This window comes from Poecilia reticulata, linkage group LG16, assembly GCF_000633615.1.
Source record: "Poecilia reticulata strain Guanapo linkage group LG16, Guppy_female_1.0+MT, whole genome shotgun sequence".
In the NCBI taxonomy this organism is placed as follows: Eukaryota; Metazoa; Chordata; class Actinopteri; order Cyprinodontiformes; family Poeciliidae; genus Poecilia; species Poecilia reticulata.
Window position 1 is genome coordinate 19,075,300 of NC_024346.1, and position 18,292 is coordinate 19,093,591.

General features: G+C 37.7%; 2 protein-coding genes across 2 annotated transcripts; both read right to left on the reverse strand.

The window, feature by feature from the left end:
- Positions 1–5,534: 5,534 nt before the first annotated feature.
- On the reverse strand, positions 5,535–7,346 carry LOC103478512 (chemokine-like receptor 1). Its single transcript, XM_008432401.2, has 2 exons — positions 7,317–7,346; positions 5,535–7,111 (listed from the first exon to the last, which is right to left on the reverse strand). Exons 1-2 carry the CDS (start codon positions 7,324–7,326, stop codon positions 5,985–5,987), a joined length of 1,137 nt encoding a protein of 378 aa, XP_008430623.1. The 5' UTR covers positions 7,327–7,346; the 3' UTR covers positions 5,535–5,984.
- A 5,894-nt stretch (positions 7,347–13,240) lies between these two features.
- LOC103478511 (C3a anaphylatoxin chemotactic receptor-like) lies at positions 13,241–15,156 on the reverse strand. The gene is made up of 2 exons (XM_008432400.2): positions 15,135–15,156; positions 13,241–14,499 (listed from the first exon to the last, which is right to left on the reverse strand). Exons 1-2 carry the CDS (start codon positions 15,142–15,144, stop codon positions 13,514–13,516), a joined length of 996 nt encoding a protein of 331 aa, XP_008430622.1. The 5' UTR covers positions 15,145–15,156; the 3' UTR covers positions 13,241–13,513.
- Between the last annotated feature and the right edge of the window lie 3,136 nt (positions 15,157–18,292).

The window sequence follows — 18,292 nt, forward strand, 5'->3', positions numbered from 1 at the left end:
ATCTCACAATTTTGTAATTTATCATTGTTTATTAAACTTTGAAAGCTGAGAGGCTTTGTTAATATTCCGTCCTAAAATATGGTTGGATGTGCCCTTTTTTTTTTTTTTTGAGCACCTGCCCCTTTAGTGGTCTCTGCACGGCCCTGGTTACTCAGACAAAGCAAGAATAAAAAGAAACATAGTCATTCATTGCAGGAGATACAACCGGGAGAGACGGAGAAAAGTAAAAAGCCAACAGTTGATACCGAAAAAGAGAAAAACAGGCAGAGTGAAAGAAAAACCCCGGTGAGGAGCTAGTAAGATGGCTTTTTTAAAACGTCTCTATTTAAGCTGGACTCCAGCATGGTATGGACAACTTCTGAGAAGCCAAAAATATACAGACTTTCCGCAAATCTTACGTGACCGAGAAGCTATAAAACAACAACAAAATAATAACATTTTTTGCACCTTTTTTCCCCTACACATCCTTTTCCTTCAAGTCAACTACTCTTTAATATGCTGGGATATGGCATAAAATGATGTGAGCAGCCAGCTTCTGTTAAAAATGACAGATTGTGAGTTACCTGCCTTGCAAAAGGTGTAAACGACTTCTGGAAACCCGTCAAGTCAGTGTAACCAGGATATTTTTCCCCCTTTCTGTTAGATTCACTTTTATTTATTTTATTCATTTAAAGATTTATTTTAAGAAAAATCCTCCTTTTCTTGATTTCTTTTAAGCACAAAAATAAACCAAACAAGAACAAACACACCATTAAGTGTGTCTGTTCTTGTGTGGTTTTTGTGTCACATGGCCTGCTGTACATCAGTGTCTTAATAGACAACTGCTGCTTTTATTTATTTTTAAGGGTTTTGTTGGCTCTAGAGGCCTTTATTTGAAAGTAGTTTGACAGGAAAGAGGGTTATGAGAGAGGGGGAAGACATGCGGCAAATGTCACCAGGCCRGGAATCGAACCTGYGACCACYGGCATGAGGACTAAGGCCTCAATACATGGGTTGTGCTTTGCCCCTGCACTACCACAGCACCCCCAGCTGCTGCTTTTATGGTGGCTGCTCACCGGGCTAGGTGGGAGATGCTGTCCGTCGCTGCCACAGATGTGTGATTATAGATCAAAACCTTCGACTGATCACATGGTTTGACAAGTGGGAACTAGCCAGTTCCCACTTGTCAAACCATGTGATCAGTCCCCAGATCCAGTTCCAGATCCTCTTTCAGATCCAGATCCTGGATTCTGATTCTGTCTGTTGCGAACTGGCGAGTTAAACCATCGACTCAAGAGAAACGTCACATCCTGTTAATTCCTTCCAGTCCAGTATTCAAGCCCACTGCTTGAATACCTCTGGACTGAATTGGACTGAATTGGATCACTCTCACTTCCATCAAGAAGCTGAACTATTAAATGACATTTCCCCTGAAATTGTGGATGCCATCTGTCAGAGCTGCTTACTCAGGACACAGCACCAAACTAAATTAGTGGTTGAGTCTTTATCTGTCTCTGTTAACTCCATCCTTGACAGTTTCATCAAAGAAGAATCTCATGGCTTGCCTCTGATTCCCTCTCTATCTCAGACTGATCTCCAAGAGGAGCAACAAGCTGACCCTGCCATTCATGAGGACATTCATCAGCTAGAGACTGGCAAGAAGATCCCTCCATCAGTTCATGATGACCTGTCTGACCTCTCCTTGCTTCTGAGAGAGTGGAACAGATCAGAGTTGGTGGATGGAATCTTGTACCAGAGAAGACAAGATGGAGATAGACTCAGTTAGTCCTACAGCCCAATTTACGACACCTCCAGTCGAGTGCTTAAAGGGCTTGGACAGTGATATGGGGCATTTGGGCATTGAAAGGACAATTGATCTGGTTTGTCAACGCTTCTTTTGGCGTAAAACGACACCTGAAGTGGAAACCTTTATTAAAACCTGTGGTCGTTGTGTAAGGCGCAAAGCTCAAATGGAAAAAGCAGCTCCATTGATAAATATTCAAATAAACTGGCCACTTGAACTGTTATCTATGGACTTCTTAACCATTGAACATGATAGTAGTAACACTAAGGACATTCTTATTCTTACTCATCACTTTACCAAATTTGCAATTGCCATTCCTACCCCCAACCAGAAAGCAAAGACTGTACCAAAGTGCCTCTGGAATGAATTCATGGTTTATTATGGGATTCCAGAGCACATACACTCAGACCAGGGTACAGATTTTGAGTCCAAGGTTATTAAAGAGCTCTGTGACGTTGTTAGCATAAAGAAGAGTCAAACTACCCCGTACCACCCACGAGGAAATCCAGTCGAGCGCTTCAACCGCACTCTGCTCAGTATCCTTGGGACCCTGGAGGGTAAACAAAAGTCAAAATGGCGGGAGTATGTCAAGCCTTTAGTGCATGCATACAACTGTACAAGAAATGAGGTGACAGAGTTCACACCCTATGAACTCATGTCTGTCCATGTCTTCCTGTTGATTTGGCTTTGGGTTTACCTGTCAGAGAACGACTATCCATCTCTCATTCAGAATATGTCAAGAATCTGCGGTCAGACCTGCAAGAAAGCTACAAACTTGCTTCTGAGAATGCTCTCAAAGCAGCTGCAAAGAACAAAACCCGTTTTGACCAGAAAATCACACCTTGCAGTTTGGAAGGTGTAATAAGCGACGAGTGCTGGTTTGCAACATCCGTCTGAGGGGTAAGCATAAGCTGGCAGATAAATGGAAACAAGGTGTGTACAAAGTTGTTGACCAGGCTGGAAATGTACCAGTTTACACTGTACAACCTGAAAGCAAAGAGGGGCCCACTCGTACTTCACATCGAGACCGCTCCCTTGTGGATTCCTGCCAGTTTGCTCTGCAGAAAAACCCTCCATTTCTACACCTGCCTTACAGCGAAAGACTTGCAGCCAGGATGGTTGTTATTTAGAGGTTCCTGATATTGAGGAGGGAGAGAATGTTGAGCCATCTATGCCAGAGATCCCCTTCCCTCTTCCAATCAGATTCAGTGTTAATAAAGTGAGTCAATCCAAGTCATCACCTTTATTACTTTGCAGCCTACTTCACCTTTGGCTCAGAGTGATGCGGAAGCTCGTGATTATCCTTTACAGAGCACAGATCTGGAGACTGCTATGTCATCTGAAAATCATTTATCCTTGAAACAAAACAATACTGGTCCTTAACACTAAATGTAGCAGGTATCTTCAGTTTTACATCGCTCTGAATATGATATGTTGTTTTCAATTTTTCAACTAAAGCACATAAGATGTCTTTACTCAATCCATTTTTAGATGTATGGTGTAAAATCTATTAGTGAACGTCATTAGCTCCAGTTCACACTCCAGACCAGATGGTGGCGGTATTGCACACTTTCAGGTTTTTTTTTTTTTTTTTTTTAAAGCGCCATAAAAGAAGAAGAAGCCATAAAGCTGGAGAAGATAAGAGATGCTGTTGAAATTCGCCATTTTTCCTCGCATAATATTGCCTTAAAAATAAAGAGAACCTTGATAATAGTTAATAGTTTTGGTAAATTCAAGCTGTTGACGTCTTAGTCCGAGTCAGACGACAACACAACAGGACAAGAACCGGATGGAAATGAAATGTGGGTCACAAAATGAGCCCAAACGGACAAAGGCTGGTAATGTGTTGCTAGCTGGTGGTAAGTTTGCTTCAAAATGATAATTATCTATGTTTAATTATAAACAGTGCAGTACATATACGTCATTAGCAATTCTAATAAACCAAAGGTGTAATTGTAGCATATAACACTACTAATATATAAAATGTAATGCCAATATACTTAAAATAATTCTAAATATATTTTAAATGCAATTCAATCACAAAAATAGTACGCTCAAAATATACTAATCAAGCACGTTTATATTAAATAAAAAGAAAGATACTTAAAGAATACTAAGTATAATTTTAGTTGTTCCAAAAAATACGTGAAAGTATACTTAGTACACTTTTAATTCTGCTTTTATACTATTTAAATACTATTAAAATACACTAAGCATAAAATTAGTTGTTCTAAAATAGCACAAAGTTAACTAATCCTAAGTGAACTTAAAGTATACTCAAGTATACTAAAATTGAACATACTTAGCACATGTATTTTTCACCAGGGTAGACTGAATTGGATCACTCTCACTTCCATCAAGGAGCTGAACTATTAAATGTTGATTTGGATAAAGGGGAAAAAAAACATTTCATGTTTCATGAACTATTTGAAGAACGTGTCTGTATATATTGTAAATATAATTTCACAAATTTTGCACTATGTGGTTGTCTGTGTTTTAACAAATTAGCACTCTCTCTAGCAGTCAAATTTTTCTGATCTGTTTTCATTATTAACTTACTCATAATTAGTCACTTTCATATCCATATCCAGTAATACATGTTACATCAGCACTAGCCCTAACATGGCATGTTTTTACTACAAATCCTTTTCTATTTGTTGGCTTCAGGTAATATTTTATGTCTGAGAAACCACATTTTGAGTTTTAATTTGCTGTATGCGATAATTTCAAAGAGGATCCGGAATAAATTAACTAATTTATTAACTTTTTGATGTAAAGCAGCTGAATTCAATTTTTTGCAATGAGCAAGTATAGTTTTGATCTACCTTTTCTGTACCATCGTGCAACAATATGAAGTTAAGCTATTATGATGCGAACATATTTGTTTAAATTCATGCTACAACCTGACAGAAATAGGATGAATTGCAGTTTTCCAATATGCAGTTTTATAGTTTGAACAAATCTTATTTTGCCCCAGTTTATTTTTAGATTATATATTTGCCTTTCCAGTACAGAAATGATATCACATAGACTTTCAGCACAATTGCCAGAATTAATTTCACTCGTTTATTTAAATACGGTTTAGAACAGTGGTTTCCAAACCTGGTCCTCAAGTTCCCCTGTCCTCCTTGCTTCCAAACACCTGACTTAAATGAATGGATGATTTGGTGGCTGCAGAAGACGTCGTGCAATTCTTTGAATCAGGTGTGCTGGGACAGTAATGTATCTAAAACATGCAGAGCAGGGACACCCAAGGACCAGGTTTGCGAACCACTGGTTGAGAAAATCAATGCACTATTTGCATTTTTATACTGATACTACTTCTACTGTATTCTAGAATATGAAACTAGGCATTTTCACATACCACACAATGTGGTATGTGAAAATTATTTTAATTTCCTCTTGACTAGCCTGTATGTATGAGCTGTGCTTGTAGTAAGAAGTATGAACTTTGTAAAGAAAGCAATCTTTAGTTTCTAAAAACGTTGAGCTACTGCTTTTTTTTTTTTTTTTTTTACCACAATAGAATCTAATGGCTGCAAGGAACATCTGCAGTACGAGTGCTGCGATTCAGATAAGGTGTATGAGCGAAAAACCACTCAGAAGTGTCTAGAGGTTTCCGTTATTCCAGTTGCTTTGTTCGTTTCAAACCAAAACACTCTGTCTCAGGCTCTTGTTATATCCTGTAAGATAAGAAATCAGGACTGAACGTGTGACAGGATTGTTTTGTCATCATATTTTTAATAATTGCTGAAAAATCCATGAATATTTTTGTCTCTTTTGACAGTGTCATTGATGAAGTAGACAGTCATACAAATGTGAGCATTGCTAAACATACAGGTTCATGAAAAGAGGCGAGTTAAAACAAAATTCAAACTGTTCTAAAATAAACGAGTAATTTTATACTATTTTTACAGTATTTACAATCATTTCATTAAAAGCTTGACATGTACAATATATTACTGCAGGACGCCTACACAGCGTTTCAGTTACATTTGCTGATTGAATGTGGAAGGCAGGGTGTTCTGTGAGATTTTATCAGACTCTGGTTTGTATCTCAGGGTGTCTCGATAACCACATACGAAAACACCTGTTAATGGTGAACAAATGATGGGAAAACAAGCAGACGTCAAAAATACTCTTTGAATTTTTTTGCACGTGTTCACGTTACTGTACAAATAAAAGCTTTGCTCAGATCACTTCAGTGCGCTTTATTAAAGTCCACCATTTCAATCAGTTTGTGGCTGTTTTCCTCCATCTTTGTGAACTTCTCTGTACAGATCTCTTTTTTTGATTTTGTTAAGATCATTGATGTCTCAATTTCTTTCCCCTCAGCAGGGGCGGTAGAATCAGACTTTCTGGGAGTCCTTGACAATGAACGAGACGACGTAACAAATGATAAGTGGTCCTCTGCCAGGGCATTTTCTAGAACCAACCAAATTGACTGCTTGAGCTTCTTCTGGAACTCGTCACACATGAAAACATAGAGGATGGGGTTCAAGCAGCTGTTCATGAAGGCAAGACTTACAGTTAGAGGACCTGCAACACGAACAAWGYTMWGTAMATCTGRGWARKMRKKKAWTTTTAATTSWATRAAACYCAAAACATGAAAAGGCAACCAGCAGATAAAGAATGCAAAAATGATGGAGAAAATGATCCGGTGACATCTTCGTTTCCTCATTCTCTGCATACGCCTGGCACGAATCCATATGGCTACATATGAGAAAAATATAGCCAGGATCGGGATGAGAAAACCCATAACAAAGCGGAATATAYACARTGTSCRKTGTTKGTTTTYTGTCATAGTTGAAGGGTACYWGCAGTATGTCTGATTCTTGYCRACTTYCACAGTACGAAAGTATGCATAAGGTGTGCTACAGATGGCTGCAGCCAACCAGATTGCAGCACTTATGACTTGAGCTTTGCGGACGGTGCGCTTGTTTTGTGCCCACACCACCACCCAGATGGACACGCAACGATCCAGACTGATGGCTGTCAGAAAAAAGACGCTGGCAAACATGTTGACCAAACTCACAAAGTTGTTGAGTTTGCACATGAACTGTCCAAAAGGCCAGTGGTGCTGCTGAGAGAGAGACACTGCTGTAAACACCAGGAACGCTGTAAAGAGGAAGTCAGCCAGAGCCAAGTTGAGAAACCACACAGTGTTGACTGTTTTCTTCATCTTGAATCCGGTCACATAGATGACCAGACCATTACCAACCGTCCCCACCACTATAATAAGGCAGTAGACGACCAGTGAGAATGTCTGTATTTGCTTCACTGCCATTTCCAATCCAGTTGAATTACTTGCAGACAAATTTCCATTACCTAACAAATAAAAATATAAATATTGTCATAAACATTCACTGAAAAATGTTTTAAGATAAATAGACTTGCATCTTCAGTTTTATAAGAATCTTACAGTTGCCAAAATTGCCAGATGCATATCTTTTATGCAGATCTCACATGAAGTACAGTATATGATTCTAATATCAATTAAAATGATAAATGTTGCATGTTCAAAGCAACTCACCATTTGCCATTTTGCTTTTAGCTGTAAGAGTCTCCGCTCACTTTGACTATCTCTATCTAGCCTTACCTATATTTGTTCTCTATGTGATTACTCCTCCTTCTCACCTCATAAACATGCCAATGGGAGTGGATAAACTCACAGTTGCACTTTCGGGTGCAAAGCAACATTTAGCTGCAGATATCGACAGCTCAGATGGGAGAATTAAACAGCACATTAAGAAGTACCACTTTTGCCACAAGCAAAGACATGGAGGGAGGAAAGTGCAATAGTCAAAAGTAACTTTGTGCAGAACTTATCTTAAGCAGTGTTGCTGGATGAAGCTGAATGCAGGGGAGTTCTATAAACCTGCTAGTAGGTCCAAAGGACTTGAGACTGGGCAGAGTTTTTTTTACCTTTGATGAATATAGTTATCTTTATTTTGCTACTCTACTGTAAGGTTTTATGTTTGAGTTGTTTCATGCACTAAACTAATAAAATTGAGTTGATCTGATCAAAGCAAAATCTAGTTTTGTAGAGAAGAATGGACCAAAATTAAAGATTTCCAAACGTGGTGGAGACTCAGAAAACAAAGCATTACAAATTATACACTTATCAGTGTCTGTAGATAGCAATTTAATATTTATGTATGAATGTTTCGCAATCTCATATGGTGTTTAATGTTTTGCTTGTGCTCAGTACACTCGCGCTGTGATTCAGGGTTCAAAAGACACTCACTGGAAGAGTTTATATAGAAACACAAATAATATGTTATGTGGGGATTTTATTAGTGAACAAAATCACTGGAGTGAAAAAAAACTGGGATTTAATTTTAAGATCGGATTTGCAACAGGTGATAAAAGACCCAAAAATAAAATGAGTTAATCCTCCGTAAGAGATTCATGCTTCTTTTTATTTACATGATTGAATAAAGTACAATTTACTTAGTTATCAACCATAACAAAACTACTCCATTTTCTTGTGTTGATATATCGTGACTAAATTGGAAATTAGATGACTAAAGCCATTGTAATCAACATCACCAGAAATTACCCAAGACAACAGCTTAATGTGATTGGACAATAATAAGAGGGGCTTTCGAATCTCAACCAATAAGAACACCAAGATGTCCAAATCTGGTAGACCTGTGATCTGCTAGAGCTAGACTTATAACTGTAATGGTAGCAAAACACGGCTCTACAATATTTACAAAGTTGGGATTAATACAAATGCACACCACACAGAGACTTCACTTTTTATCAGGAAAAAAAGGTGTTGGTAGTCTTAACAATAAAAAATTACAGATAAACACATAGTCACACCCACTTGTTTTGATTCTTACATTTAGACATAACAACTCAACAAACATACATCAGGATTCTTTAGATAAGTTATCTGATGATTAATTAGATAAGAAATAAGAAAAACAGGCATTTACTTTCAAAGCTGGAGGAGAGATTTCATATTGTCCATAATAACTGTTGGCTTTTAAAATGGTATCTAAGAAATCACTCTTAAAGTAAACTTGTTCCTGATAGGGTTTTTAATAGTAATGATAAGTCGTTACCTAACAAAGCTAATGAATGAGCCAAGGAGTTATTTTAGGCCCTGTCCATTCTAACCTGTGCATTATTTCTAGATCCTGGGCAGACAACAGTGTGGAAAAAAAAAAACATAAATCCAAGTTAAAACTTAAATAAATATTGATTCACCTATATGATTTGTATTTGTAGCCATTTTCTTTTTTACGTAAACTTTTTAGTTCTCTAAATGGCCGATCGGGAGCAAGACTGCAAGTTGGCATTCTTGCAACTATAACATTTGCTGTGATGCAGCACTTATGACTGCATCACAGCAGTCATAAGTGCTGCTGCACATACAGATGTTTTTCATTCTGTATGTGCAGTGTGTCGGCACCAGGTAATCAGCAATGGAAATGAGATGAAAATATAAACTGTGGAAACTTATTTATATATACAGTACGTTTTTGACTATTTCTAAATTGTCTGTCCTGCATATCAGGTGGCAGAGGTGGCAAACTGTCATCTGAAGCAACTCACAATTGATATATTACATTTTGCCCTACCCTTCGCAGCTCCCTTCAACCATACTGTCAAATAAGTACAGCTAGACTTCTTTACATAGGTGGAAATCAAAATAGAATGCAAATGACAGCTGTGAGAGGTTTTAATGAAAAGGATTATTTGACTATGCAAATATTTTTTTCAGAGTTTTGTACATCATGTAAAATACTTAAAACCTTATCATCTAATGTTCTGCTTGCTCTCAAAAACCTGATGTTTTTGTAATTCAGATGCCATAAAGTTGTCAGATCTCTTCAGTGAAGTTTCTTTTGTATTATTAAGTTTTTAAGAAATTAAAATGATTTAGCTTAAATGTACAGTCTGAGCTCATACTTTAGCTCTCCAGAATCAGTTCCCTTATACTGACCGCTGAACAATCAATTTTTTTCATAACTCTAATATTATGACTAGTCCAATACTCTTCATTCTTTCTTTCTTTTTCCTTTCTTTCTTTCCTTTTCTCTTTCTCTCTCTCTGTTGTATATTTCAAATTTAAAGAACACTCCACTGTCTTCCCTACGTCAGTGCCTACACTCCTTTTGAGATGCAGATTGTAAAACAATAAGTGTTGAAGCCACATTTTCCCCCACATCGTATTGTTTGCCTACAAATACTTATGATAGAGTAGAGCTGCCGTGCAAAAAGCCACAAAAGCACCCTATCTCTTGAGGAACAACGTAACACAAATTTGATCGTGATTTGTGCCCTACAATTGCACAATTCACACATCTACTCTTGAGTTTTCTGTGCTATCATTCACATGCCCTCACCACATTACGTTCCACTGTTCTAACTTGAAAAAATAATCAAAAACATGAATCAGGAAACATTTCACAGCAACACCTGAAAGTATTTTACATGCCACAATATATGTCTATGTATCAAATTAATAGTTTGTAGTTTTGCTTCAAACCTCGCATATAGACAAATAAATATGGTATTCTGTAAATAAGCCCCATTAGCCTGTGAGTGAAGCTAGTTTATGTGCAGGAAAAAGATAACAATCAAATTTGTGTGGTGCTTTTACAGGAACGAAGCATGACTGCAAAACATTCACCAGTGAGTGTCACTTTGCTTATCTGCTTATCAACTAGTGACAACAGTTTGAATCGCTAATGTTCATGTTAAATGTGAATATAAAACAGTAAATTGGAATCTTATTGGCATTTTTTTGGCATTAATATAACATATTGATTACAAGATTAGTTTTTATGCAAGGTTACATGGAGTATTGGTGACAATTTTAAAAATGTATTGTTGAATGCTTGGAGAGTGTTGTGCAGGGATTTCACACCCCAGTTGTTGATGTAATTACACACTCAAAAAAATATAAAAAAATTTGATGGTAGCTTTGTGTGGGGCTGAGGGTGTTAAGAGAACTTTGTGGTTTCAGTTTTGCCGTGCAAAACCTTCTTTAAATGACAAAGTAAAAAATGTGCCTGACAACCATCTCTCGAATTCCAACTACCCCGAGACAGGGGCAGTACCTTTGTTTCTTCTATGTTACGTTTTAAGCTTTAAAGCACAATGCTATTTATTGACAGAGACTAAAAACAGCAGATTAGCACAAACGCTTAATACCAATTATCAAACATGGTGGAGGAGGTTTGATGATTTGGGTTTGTTTTTCTGGCACAGGACTTTGGCACCTCACTATTTGGATCTTTTAACTTTTGTATTTTATGAGATTGAGCAACACCTCAAATCTAGCCCTTGTTAAAATGTCAGAAGAAATCTTTATTGTAGTCTGCGCCAAGCCTTTGGGGCATGGAAACATGATGGAAAATCACATTTTACCAAAAGTGCAGACTTTGTAAGTGTAAGTCAACTGTAACTGGAACAAAATCTGCCTCTACTAAGTATTGACATACATGAGTAGGATTTTTATTTGTAAAAAATAACCCAGTAGTTGCAAAAATATGCACTACTGGGCTTTGATTCATCCAAAAAAATCCCAATGAAATATGTTGAACTTTGATTGTAATATGAAAAGATATGAAAAAAGCTTTATGGATGATGAATACTTTTGCAAGTAGCAAGGCTTTTTTTTTTTTTGCCTTGTTTCCTCCAAACAGTATGGCATCAATGCCGTGTACAACAACAAAGAGCCTAATGCTCCAAGGCCCCGTATACTAGAAACTACTAGAAACTAAGAAATTATGTGCTAGGGTGTTAATACAACCATTAAAGGTCCTGATGCTCACCTGTCAGAGACTTTATCAAAATGGAGATGAAGCATTTTAACAGGCATGACCTGAAAAAACAATTCCCAGAACTTCTTGCTTATGTTCATTCAGAACAAGATTTACATGTGTGAAGTACACACAACTGTGGTGGTAGAAGTTTGTCCCGTATCCAGTGGGTTGCTGGCTTAAACCCCCAGTCTCTGTCTCAATCGTTGTGTCCTTGGTCAAGTCACTTCATCCAACTTTCCTGCAGGTGGTGAAAGTATAACAGTTTTCTGCATAAAATGACAACAGTATGCAGTCCTGTAGAGGTAAATAAAACCAGTGCCGTGCAATTTCCAGAGTTGTGCAAAACACTGCAAATTTTGCAAAAATACCAAAGATATGATATGTTGTGGTGGCAGAGGAAGGCAGGAGGAGCTACAGGGGACCATATAGTTCACCAGTCCTGTCTTGCAGTCCTGCTATTTGCTCTGCAACCTTCTGCATGAAGGGAAGAGGAAAAACATTGGAAGGCACAGGGGGAGTTGAGTCTTTGGTGATGCAGGAGGCCCGTTTCTTATATTTGGAGATCTTGATGTCCATGATGGTGAAGAGGCTGCAATCCACCATCCTCTGTGCAGCTTTCACTGCCTTCTGCATTGCTGTTCTGTGCCTCCTCTGCTACAGAACAGCTGGGGTGCCACATGGTGATGCAGAGACAGAGGACACTCTCAACTCCACGTCTGTAGAATAATGCCAGGACTGACCTCCGGTGTCAGACGCATCCCAAAGAAGTAGAGACTCTAGTGTGCTTTTCGAATCAGGCAGGAGACGTTCGTGCTCCGGGTGAGGTCGTCAGTGATGTGTACACCCAGGTACCTGTAGCTTAGAGACCACATTCACTGCTGTCCCTCCGACAGTGTAGCATCATCTCCTTTACCTTCTTCACATTGATGAAGAGGTTGTTTCCCTTGCATCAACCCTCCATGTGCTCCACCTCCTGCCAGTTGTCAGACTAACTACAGATGTGTCATCTGCAAACTTCACAATGAGGCAACGGAGTTGTTTGCTGAGCAGTCCCATATATGAGCAGGGTGAACAGAAGGGGCTCAGCACACTGCCCTAGAGGGAGCCAGTGCTGAGAGTAACAGGACAGGAAGAGATATTTAAAAGATCCAGTTGCAAAGGGTGTAACTCAGTCCAGGTGTATTAAGTTTTGAATCAGAGCCTGATGTAAAAGTGTGTTGAATGTTGGTGTGAAATCCACAAAGAGCAGACGAGCATAATAGTCCTTGTTTTCTAAGTGGGCGAATGCTGTGTTAATATTGTGGGTCGGTTCTTCCTGCACACATATTGATGTGGGTCCACAGTGACATCAATGCAGTCCACAATGAAAGCCTCGACCACTTTCTTAAAGCACTTCATGACTACCAGGGAGAGATGCTCTATGTTAGGAATGCAAGTCTGCAGACTAGGCAGGCGTTTCCAAAGGACATTAAAACATTTAAAATCAAAAGGGAAATGAAAGAGCTCAGTTTAACCAAAATTAGCATACTCACAAATTAGGCAAATACAAGTGTTATGAACTCAATATTTTTGAGCCTGGGTTTATAGTGATATTCTCTGTATAAAGGGAACAATCTCTACCTCTATACCATGTAACATTCTAAAATATAAAACAATTTAGGCAGGTTAGCATACAGATCAATGGAGAGAGCCTTCAATTGTTTACTTTAAAATAGTCTAAGCTAATGTGGTGCACAGATTGTCAACTTAGACTATAAATCGCGACACGTTACTAATATTTTTTTAAAGACTTAACGTTTAAGGAAATCACACACAATAAAGTCACCTGCAGTTGGAAAAACATAAAAAACTAAATGAAGTAAAAAGAATTCACATGCATGTTTTCTCTATACATACATTGCAATACATTCTAGATATGTAGTTAAATTTCTACATATTTCTCTTAGACAGGAACAGAGGTATGTGATTTTCTATCAGCCCGTGGCAACTGTGGTGACAAGAAACGAGAGGATACAGATGGCAAAAAGTCCTCCGCCAGAGCATTTTCTACAACAAAGCACACAGACTGATGAAGCTGATTTTGGAAGTCATCTCGGATGAAAACGTAGAGGATGGGGTTCAGGCAGCTGTTCATGAAAGCTAGACTCAGAGTCAAAGGACCTCCAATCTCAACAATCTTCTTAAGGTTATTGTTGGAAGCTAATTCTATAAAACTCATAACATGAAATGGCAACCAGCAGATGAAGAATGCAACGATGATGAAAACAATTACGTGAGATAAGTGCTTCCTCACATTTTGCAGACGCTTGGAACGTATTCCTATTGCCACGTAAGAGAAAAATATTGCCAAGAATGGGATGAGGAAGCCCACAACAAAGCGGAAAGTGCACAGAGTCCATTTAAGTTGGATGTTATCTTTGTATCTGCACTGGGTGACATTCTTCTGGTTGGTCACAATGCGAAAGCTGGCATAAGGTGTGCTACAGATCCCTGCAGCAAACCAGATTACAGCACTGATGATTTGAGCCTTAAGGACGGTGCGCTCGTTTTGTGCCCATTCCACCACCCATGTGGACAGGCATCTATCCAGATTTATGGCCATCAGAAAAAAGACACTGGCAAACATGTTGACCAAGCTCACAAAGCTGTTGAGTTTGCACATAAATTCTCCAAAGGGCCAGTGGTGCTGCCGAGAGAGAGACACTGCTGTAAACACCAGGAATGCTGTGAAGAGGAAGTCAGCCAGAGCCAAGTTGAGAAACCACACAGAGTTGACTGTTTTCTTCATCTTGAAGCCGGTCACGTAGATGACCAGACCATTACCCACTGTCCCAACCACTATAATCACACAATAGATGACCAGAGAGAATGTGTGAATGTGTTTGAGAGCCGATTCCAGTCCAGATGAACCGTCTATAGTTGTGTTATCTGATGAAGAGAAATGGAAACACTTGTTAGAGAGTTTGCAGAATGCACAGAGAGAACATTTGCAGGTGCTGTGCAACAATGCCTTCCCCCACACACATTGGTGCATTCACAAAATCTTATCATGTTTCTCATTGCAGCTGCATTCTTAGACAAAAAGCAAAAAGTTGTTGAATCAGCAGACATATCCACAGCAAAGTTCTCAGAATTAAAGTGTTATTTACTGCATACAGGTAAAATTTCAATCATATTTTAGATTTTTAGCTAGCAGTGAATTTGTTGGTTGGTTAAACCTTTATATTTATCTCTTTTTTGCATCTGTGACGTTACAATGAAAGCCAACTGTACAAAGCCACATTTGGCTGAGTTGACCTAAAAACTTCAGCTCACTCAACAAAAAGCTATTATATTAAAATAGAAAAATTACTTAGAAGAACTCGGTATATAAGTGTGCAAAAAATTAACCTATTTATTTTTGAACAGTCTTTAGAAATGAGATTTACTTCCTACAACACAAACATATCAATCAATTTGCAAAATCTATAATCTGTGTTTTTACGTGAAACAATCATAAACGTTTCTGTGTAAATTAAGAATGAGCTTTAAAAGTATTTGTGCCGTTTGTTTGAGCAACTCACCAGTCCCCATGCTGCCGGTAGCTGCAAGGTCTTCATTCTAAGTTGATTTATATCTCATCTTAACTACATTTCTTCTCTCTCTACACTCCTCCCTTTCCGCTGCTGCATCTGCCTGTCAGACAGCGTGGACATACCGAAGGAGTCAACAAAACAAAAGTGCTACCTAAGACTTTTCACCATAAAATAAAATCATATTAATTGTATGAAAATGTAAAGGCCAAAAGAGGCAGACATTTGTGGATTATACCATATGCAAACAATTTATTTGTCTATTTCGCCAAACGTATGATTCTATCCATCTATCCAACCTAGTTGTGAAGTAACACTAAACCCACTTTGTTGTTTTCCAACAGATAAATGAATCCCGTTATAATGTAGTGCTCATTTATTGCACCGGGGAGGGACTGGAACACAAAACAATCCCGGATAATGGTCCCAATATCCACTTGAAGTTCACCTGGTTACCTTCTCACCTGTGCTCTAAGTCCAGAGGTATTCCCTCATTAGCATATGCTCCATAATCAGCGCTCAGTGCTCTTATAACAAAGTTGAAACACTCAAAAGAAGAACTCAGCTATGCAGTAGATTATGAACCTAAATTTAAAAAGTTAGTAAAAGTTGATGTTGGGCTGTTTGTTTTCATAATATAGCATTTATGTTGTTTTCTGTAAAACAATTAGCTGTAGTTTATCGAACAATGTATGTCATATACTTTCCTTCTTACCAAAACGCCACGAGTTGGTCCTTAAATATCTTTTATTCCCTTCCTAACATTCAAACGACCTGCAGCCCTTAATGTCAGGTGTCAGTTCCAAAATGACCAATTACAGAAGTCTAAAAAACAAACATTCAAGTGGCAGACAGTTTCAAACAGATTTTCTCTTCCCAAACCTGTGATCCAACAGGAAGCTATATTTGGCCCTGTGACACTTTTACTTAAAGCAGTACCAGTGAGACAGTGGATTTTGTTTTCTATTTTCAGTAGGTACCATGTCTTTCAGTCTACTTAAAAAACAGGAGCACAATAATTAGATTCAATGTGATGCATTGAATGCAAAATGTGTTTTAAAATAGTTCTTAAATTGTTTTATGTCTCTTTCTAGCCACATGAAATAACCATGACTCAAGTGAAGATTCCTCTACGCTCTGGTTTAGGTTCATTTTCTACCAGGTATTTTACTCTGCCAAACATTCCCCTTTTTGGTTGATGTTCTACTATTATTACTCACAATTAGACCTCAAGCTCTATGTGTTTTTCTTTAGAAAAACCACAAGAACCTTTAATGAAAAAGGAAGCTTTGATAACATCTTGTTTGTAATGTATGTACTGTTTATTTAACCAGGTATATCTCAAAAATCTCTCTTTCAAGAGAGACCTGGTCAAGACTGGCAGCAACACATGGACCATTACAAAGTAAGTATGGATTATAAAGGAATAAAAACAAAAGGAAATACAACTATTAAAGTAAAAATAGGACTAAAATGCATCTTAATATTAGCCAAAGCACTTAAAAAAACACTTACAAACTGATTAAGAGTGGCTTTAAATACATCAAAAGGGACCATTTCCTTCAACTTTGTCTGTGCCGTTGATGCCCATCTGAGGGAGCAGCAAACTGGAAGGATTTCTTGCCATGATCAGTGCGAACTTTAGGGATAGTTAACAAAATGAAGATATCCGAGTGCAGAAAACCACCGCCTGAAAATTTTCCAACAATAAGGGACAGGAGATATGGGGAAGAGTAAACCCAAGATACGTTTGTAAATAAATACCAGTGGTAGAATCTAGGGGTGAATAAGACAACTCCACCCAATACATGTACAGAGAAGACAGAGGTGAGGCGGCAGGACTCCTACACCAGCAAGAAACACAATGCAGCTTATGCAACCAGTGTGAACATCCAGGCCAGTGATTCTTGAGAACAGGGACAAAACAGGTCCTATGGATAAAGCACAAAATTTGAATAAAATATACACAAAATATAATTTTTTCAAATATCTGACTAAACCAACCTGGGTCATGTGAGCACAACAATGTATATTTTCCTGGTGTTTGCTGAATATTATTTTATTTTAAAGATTGTAGTCGGTGGATGATGCCTGTAAAATCCCTTGTCCAGGAGCAGAACTCAATACATTATAATAGTTTAAAATAATTAAAGAAATACTAAAATGATATATTATGACAATTGAGTATAAGTAGTTATATAAATAATTATAAAAGTATCAATAAATTGAATTAAAAATAATTTTTATATATTTTCCAACTCCATTGAAATTTGTCCCTAGTTTTTGTCAACACCGTCAGACATGAAAAGAATGTAAAAAAAATCAGGCATTATTGGGGGGCACCAGAACTTCTGAGGACCACATTACCACTTCCTTTCTCTTTCTTTGCTAAGAGGGCTAGTTAGCTCTGGTTAGCATATGTTCTTTAGTTTTTTCTTCTGTTTTATGTCAGTTATGGTGTTGCCTCATTGTGTCAACACCATAACTGACAATTTACAAAACTTTGATGAAATTTTGTGAAATAAAGGCTTCATTTTGGTGTATTATAAAGATTTCATGGACCTGATGAGCTACAMYATGGCCTCCTTCAGAATAACATCATATAAATTGAGGTAGTTTGGCATTTTGTCAACTCCGTCAGATGTCAACTCCATCAGAGTTTTTCTGACTCTTTAAGTGAAATTGTTGTCAAATCTCAATTACATGTGCAATTAATTCATTTTAATGTATTTTACATAAATTGCATTACTTCACATGTACCAAGTTTTTCATTTTACTCACTAGTTTGTCACCACCTTCAGCTCTGTGTCAACTCCGTCAGATGGACTTTTTGTTGTTTTTTTGTTTTAAATAATATTTATTTTGTTTCTTGAGAAGCGTTTGTCTGTAAAATGAGTAAAAATATCACTAATAGGGTCATTAAAAATGATTTTTTAGTTATTTTTGTCAGCTGGTGATGACAACATTCTAGGTCAGGTTGATTAAAAATTTTATATATTTTTTTATATTGCAACTGGGAGCCTGCACCTTAGCATCTTTACATTTCCAAAACATTGTCATATTTGCATACATAAGGTTGAGAAATAATAAAAAAAAAAATATGGGAAAATTAAAACCCATTTTGTCCCTATTCTCAAGAGTCACTGAGG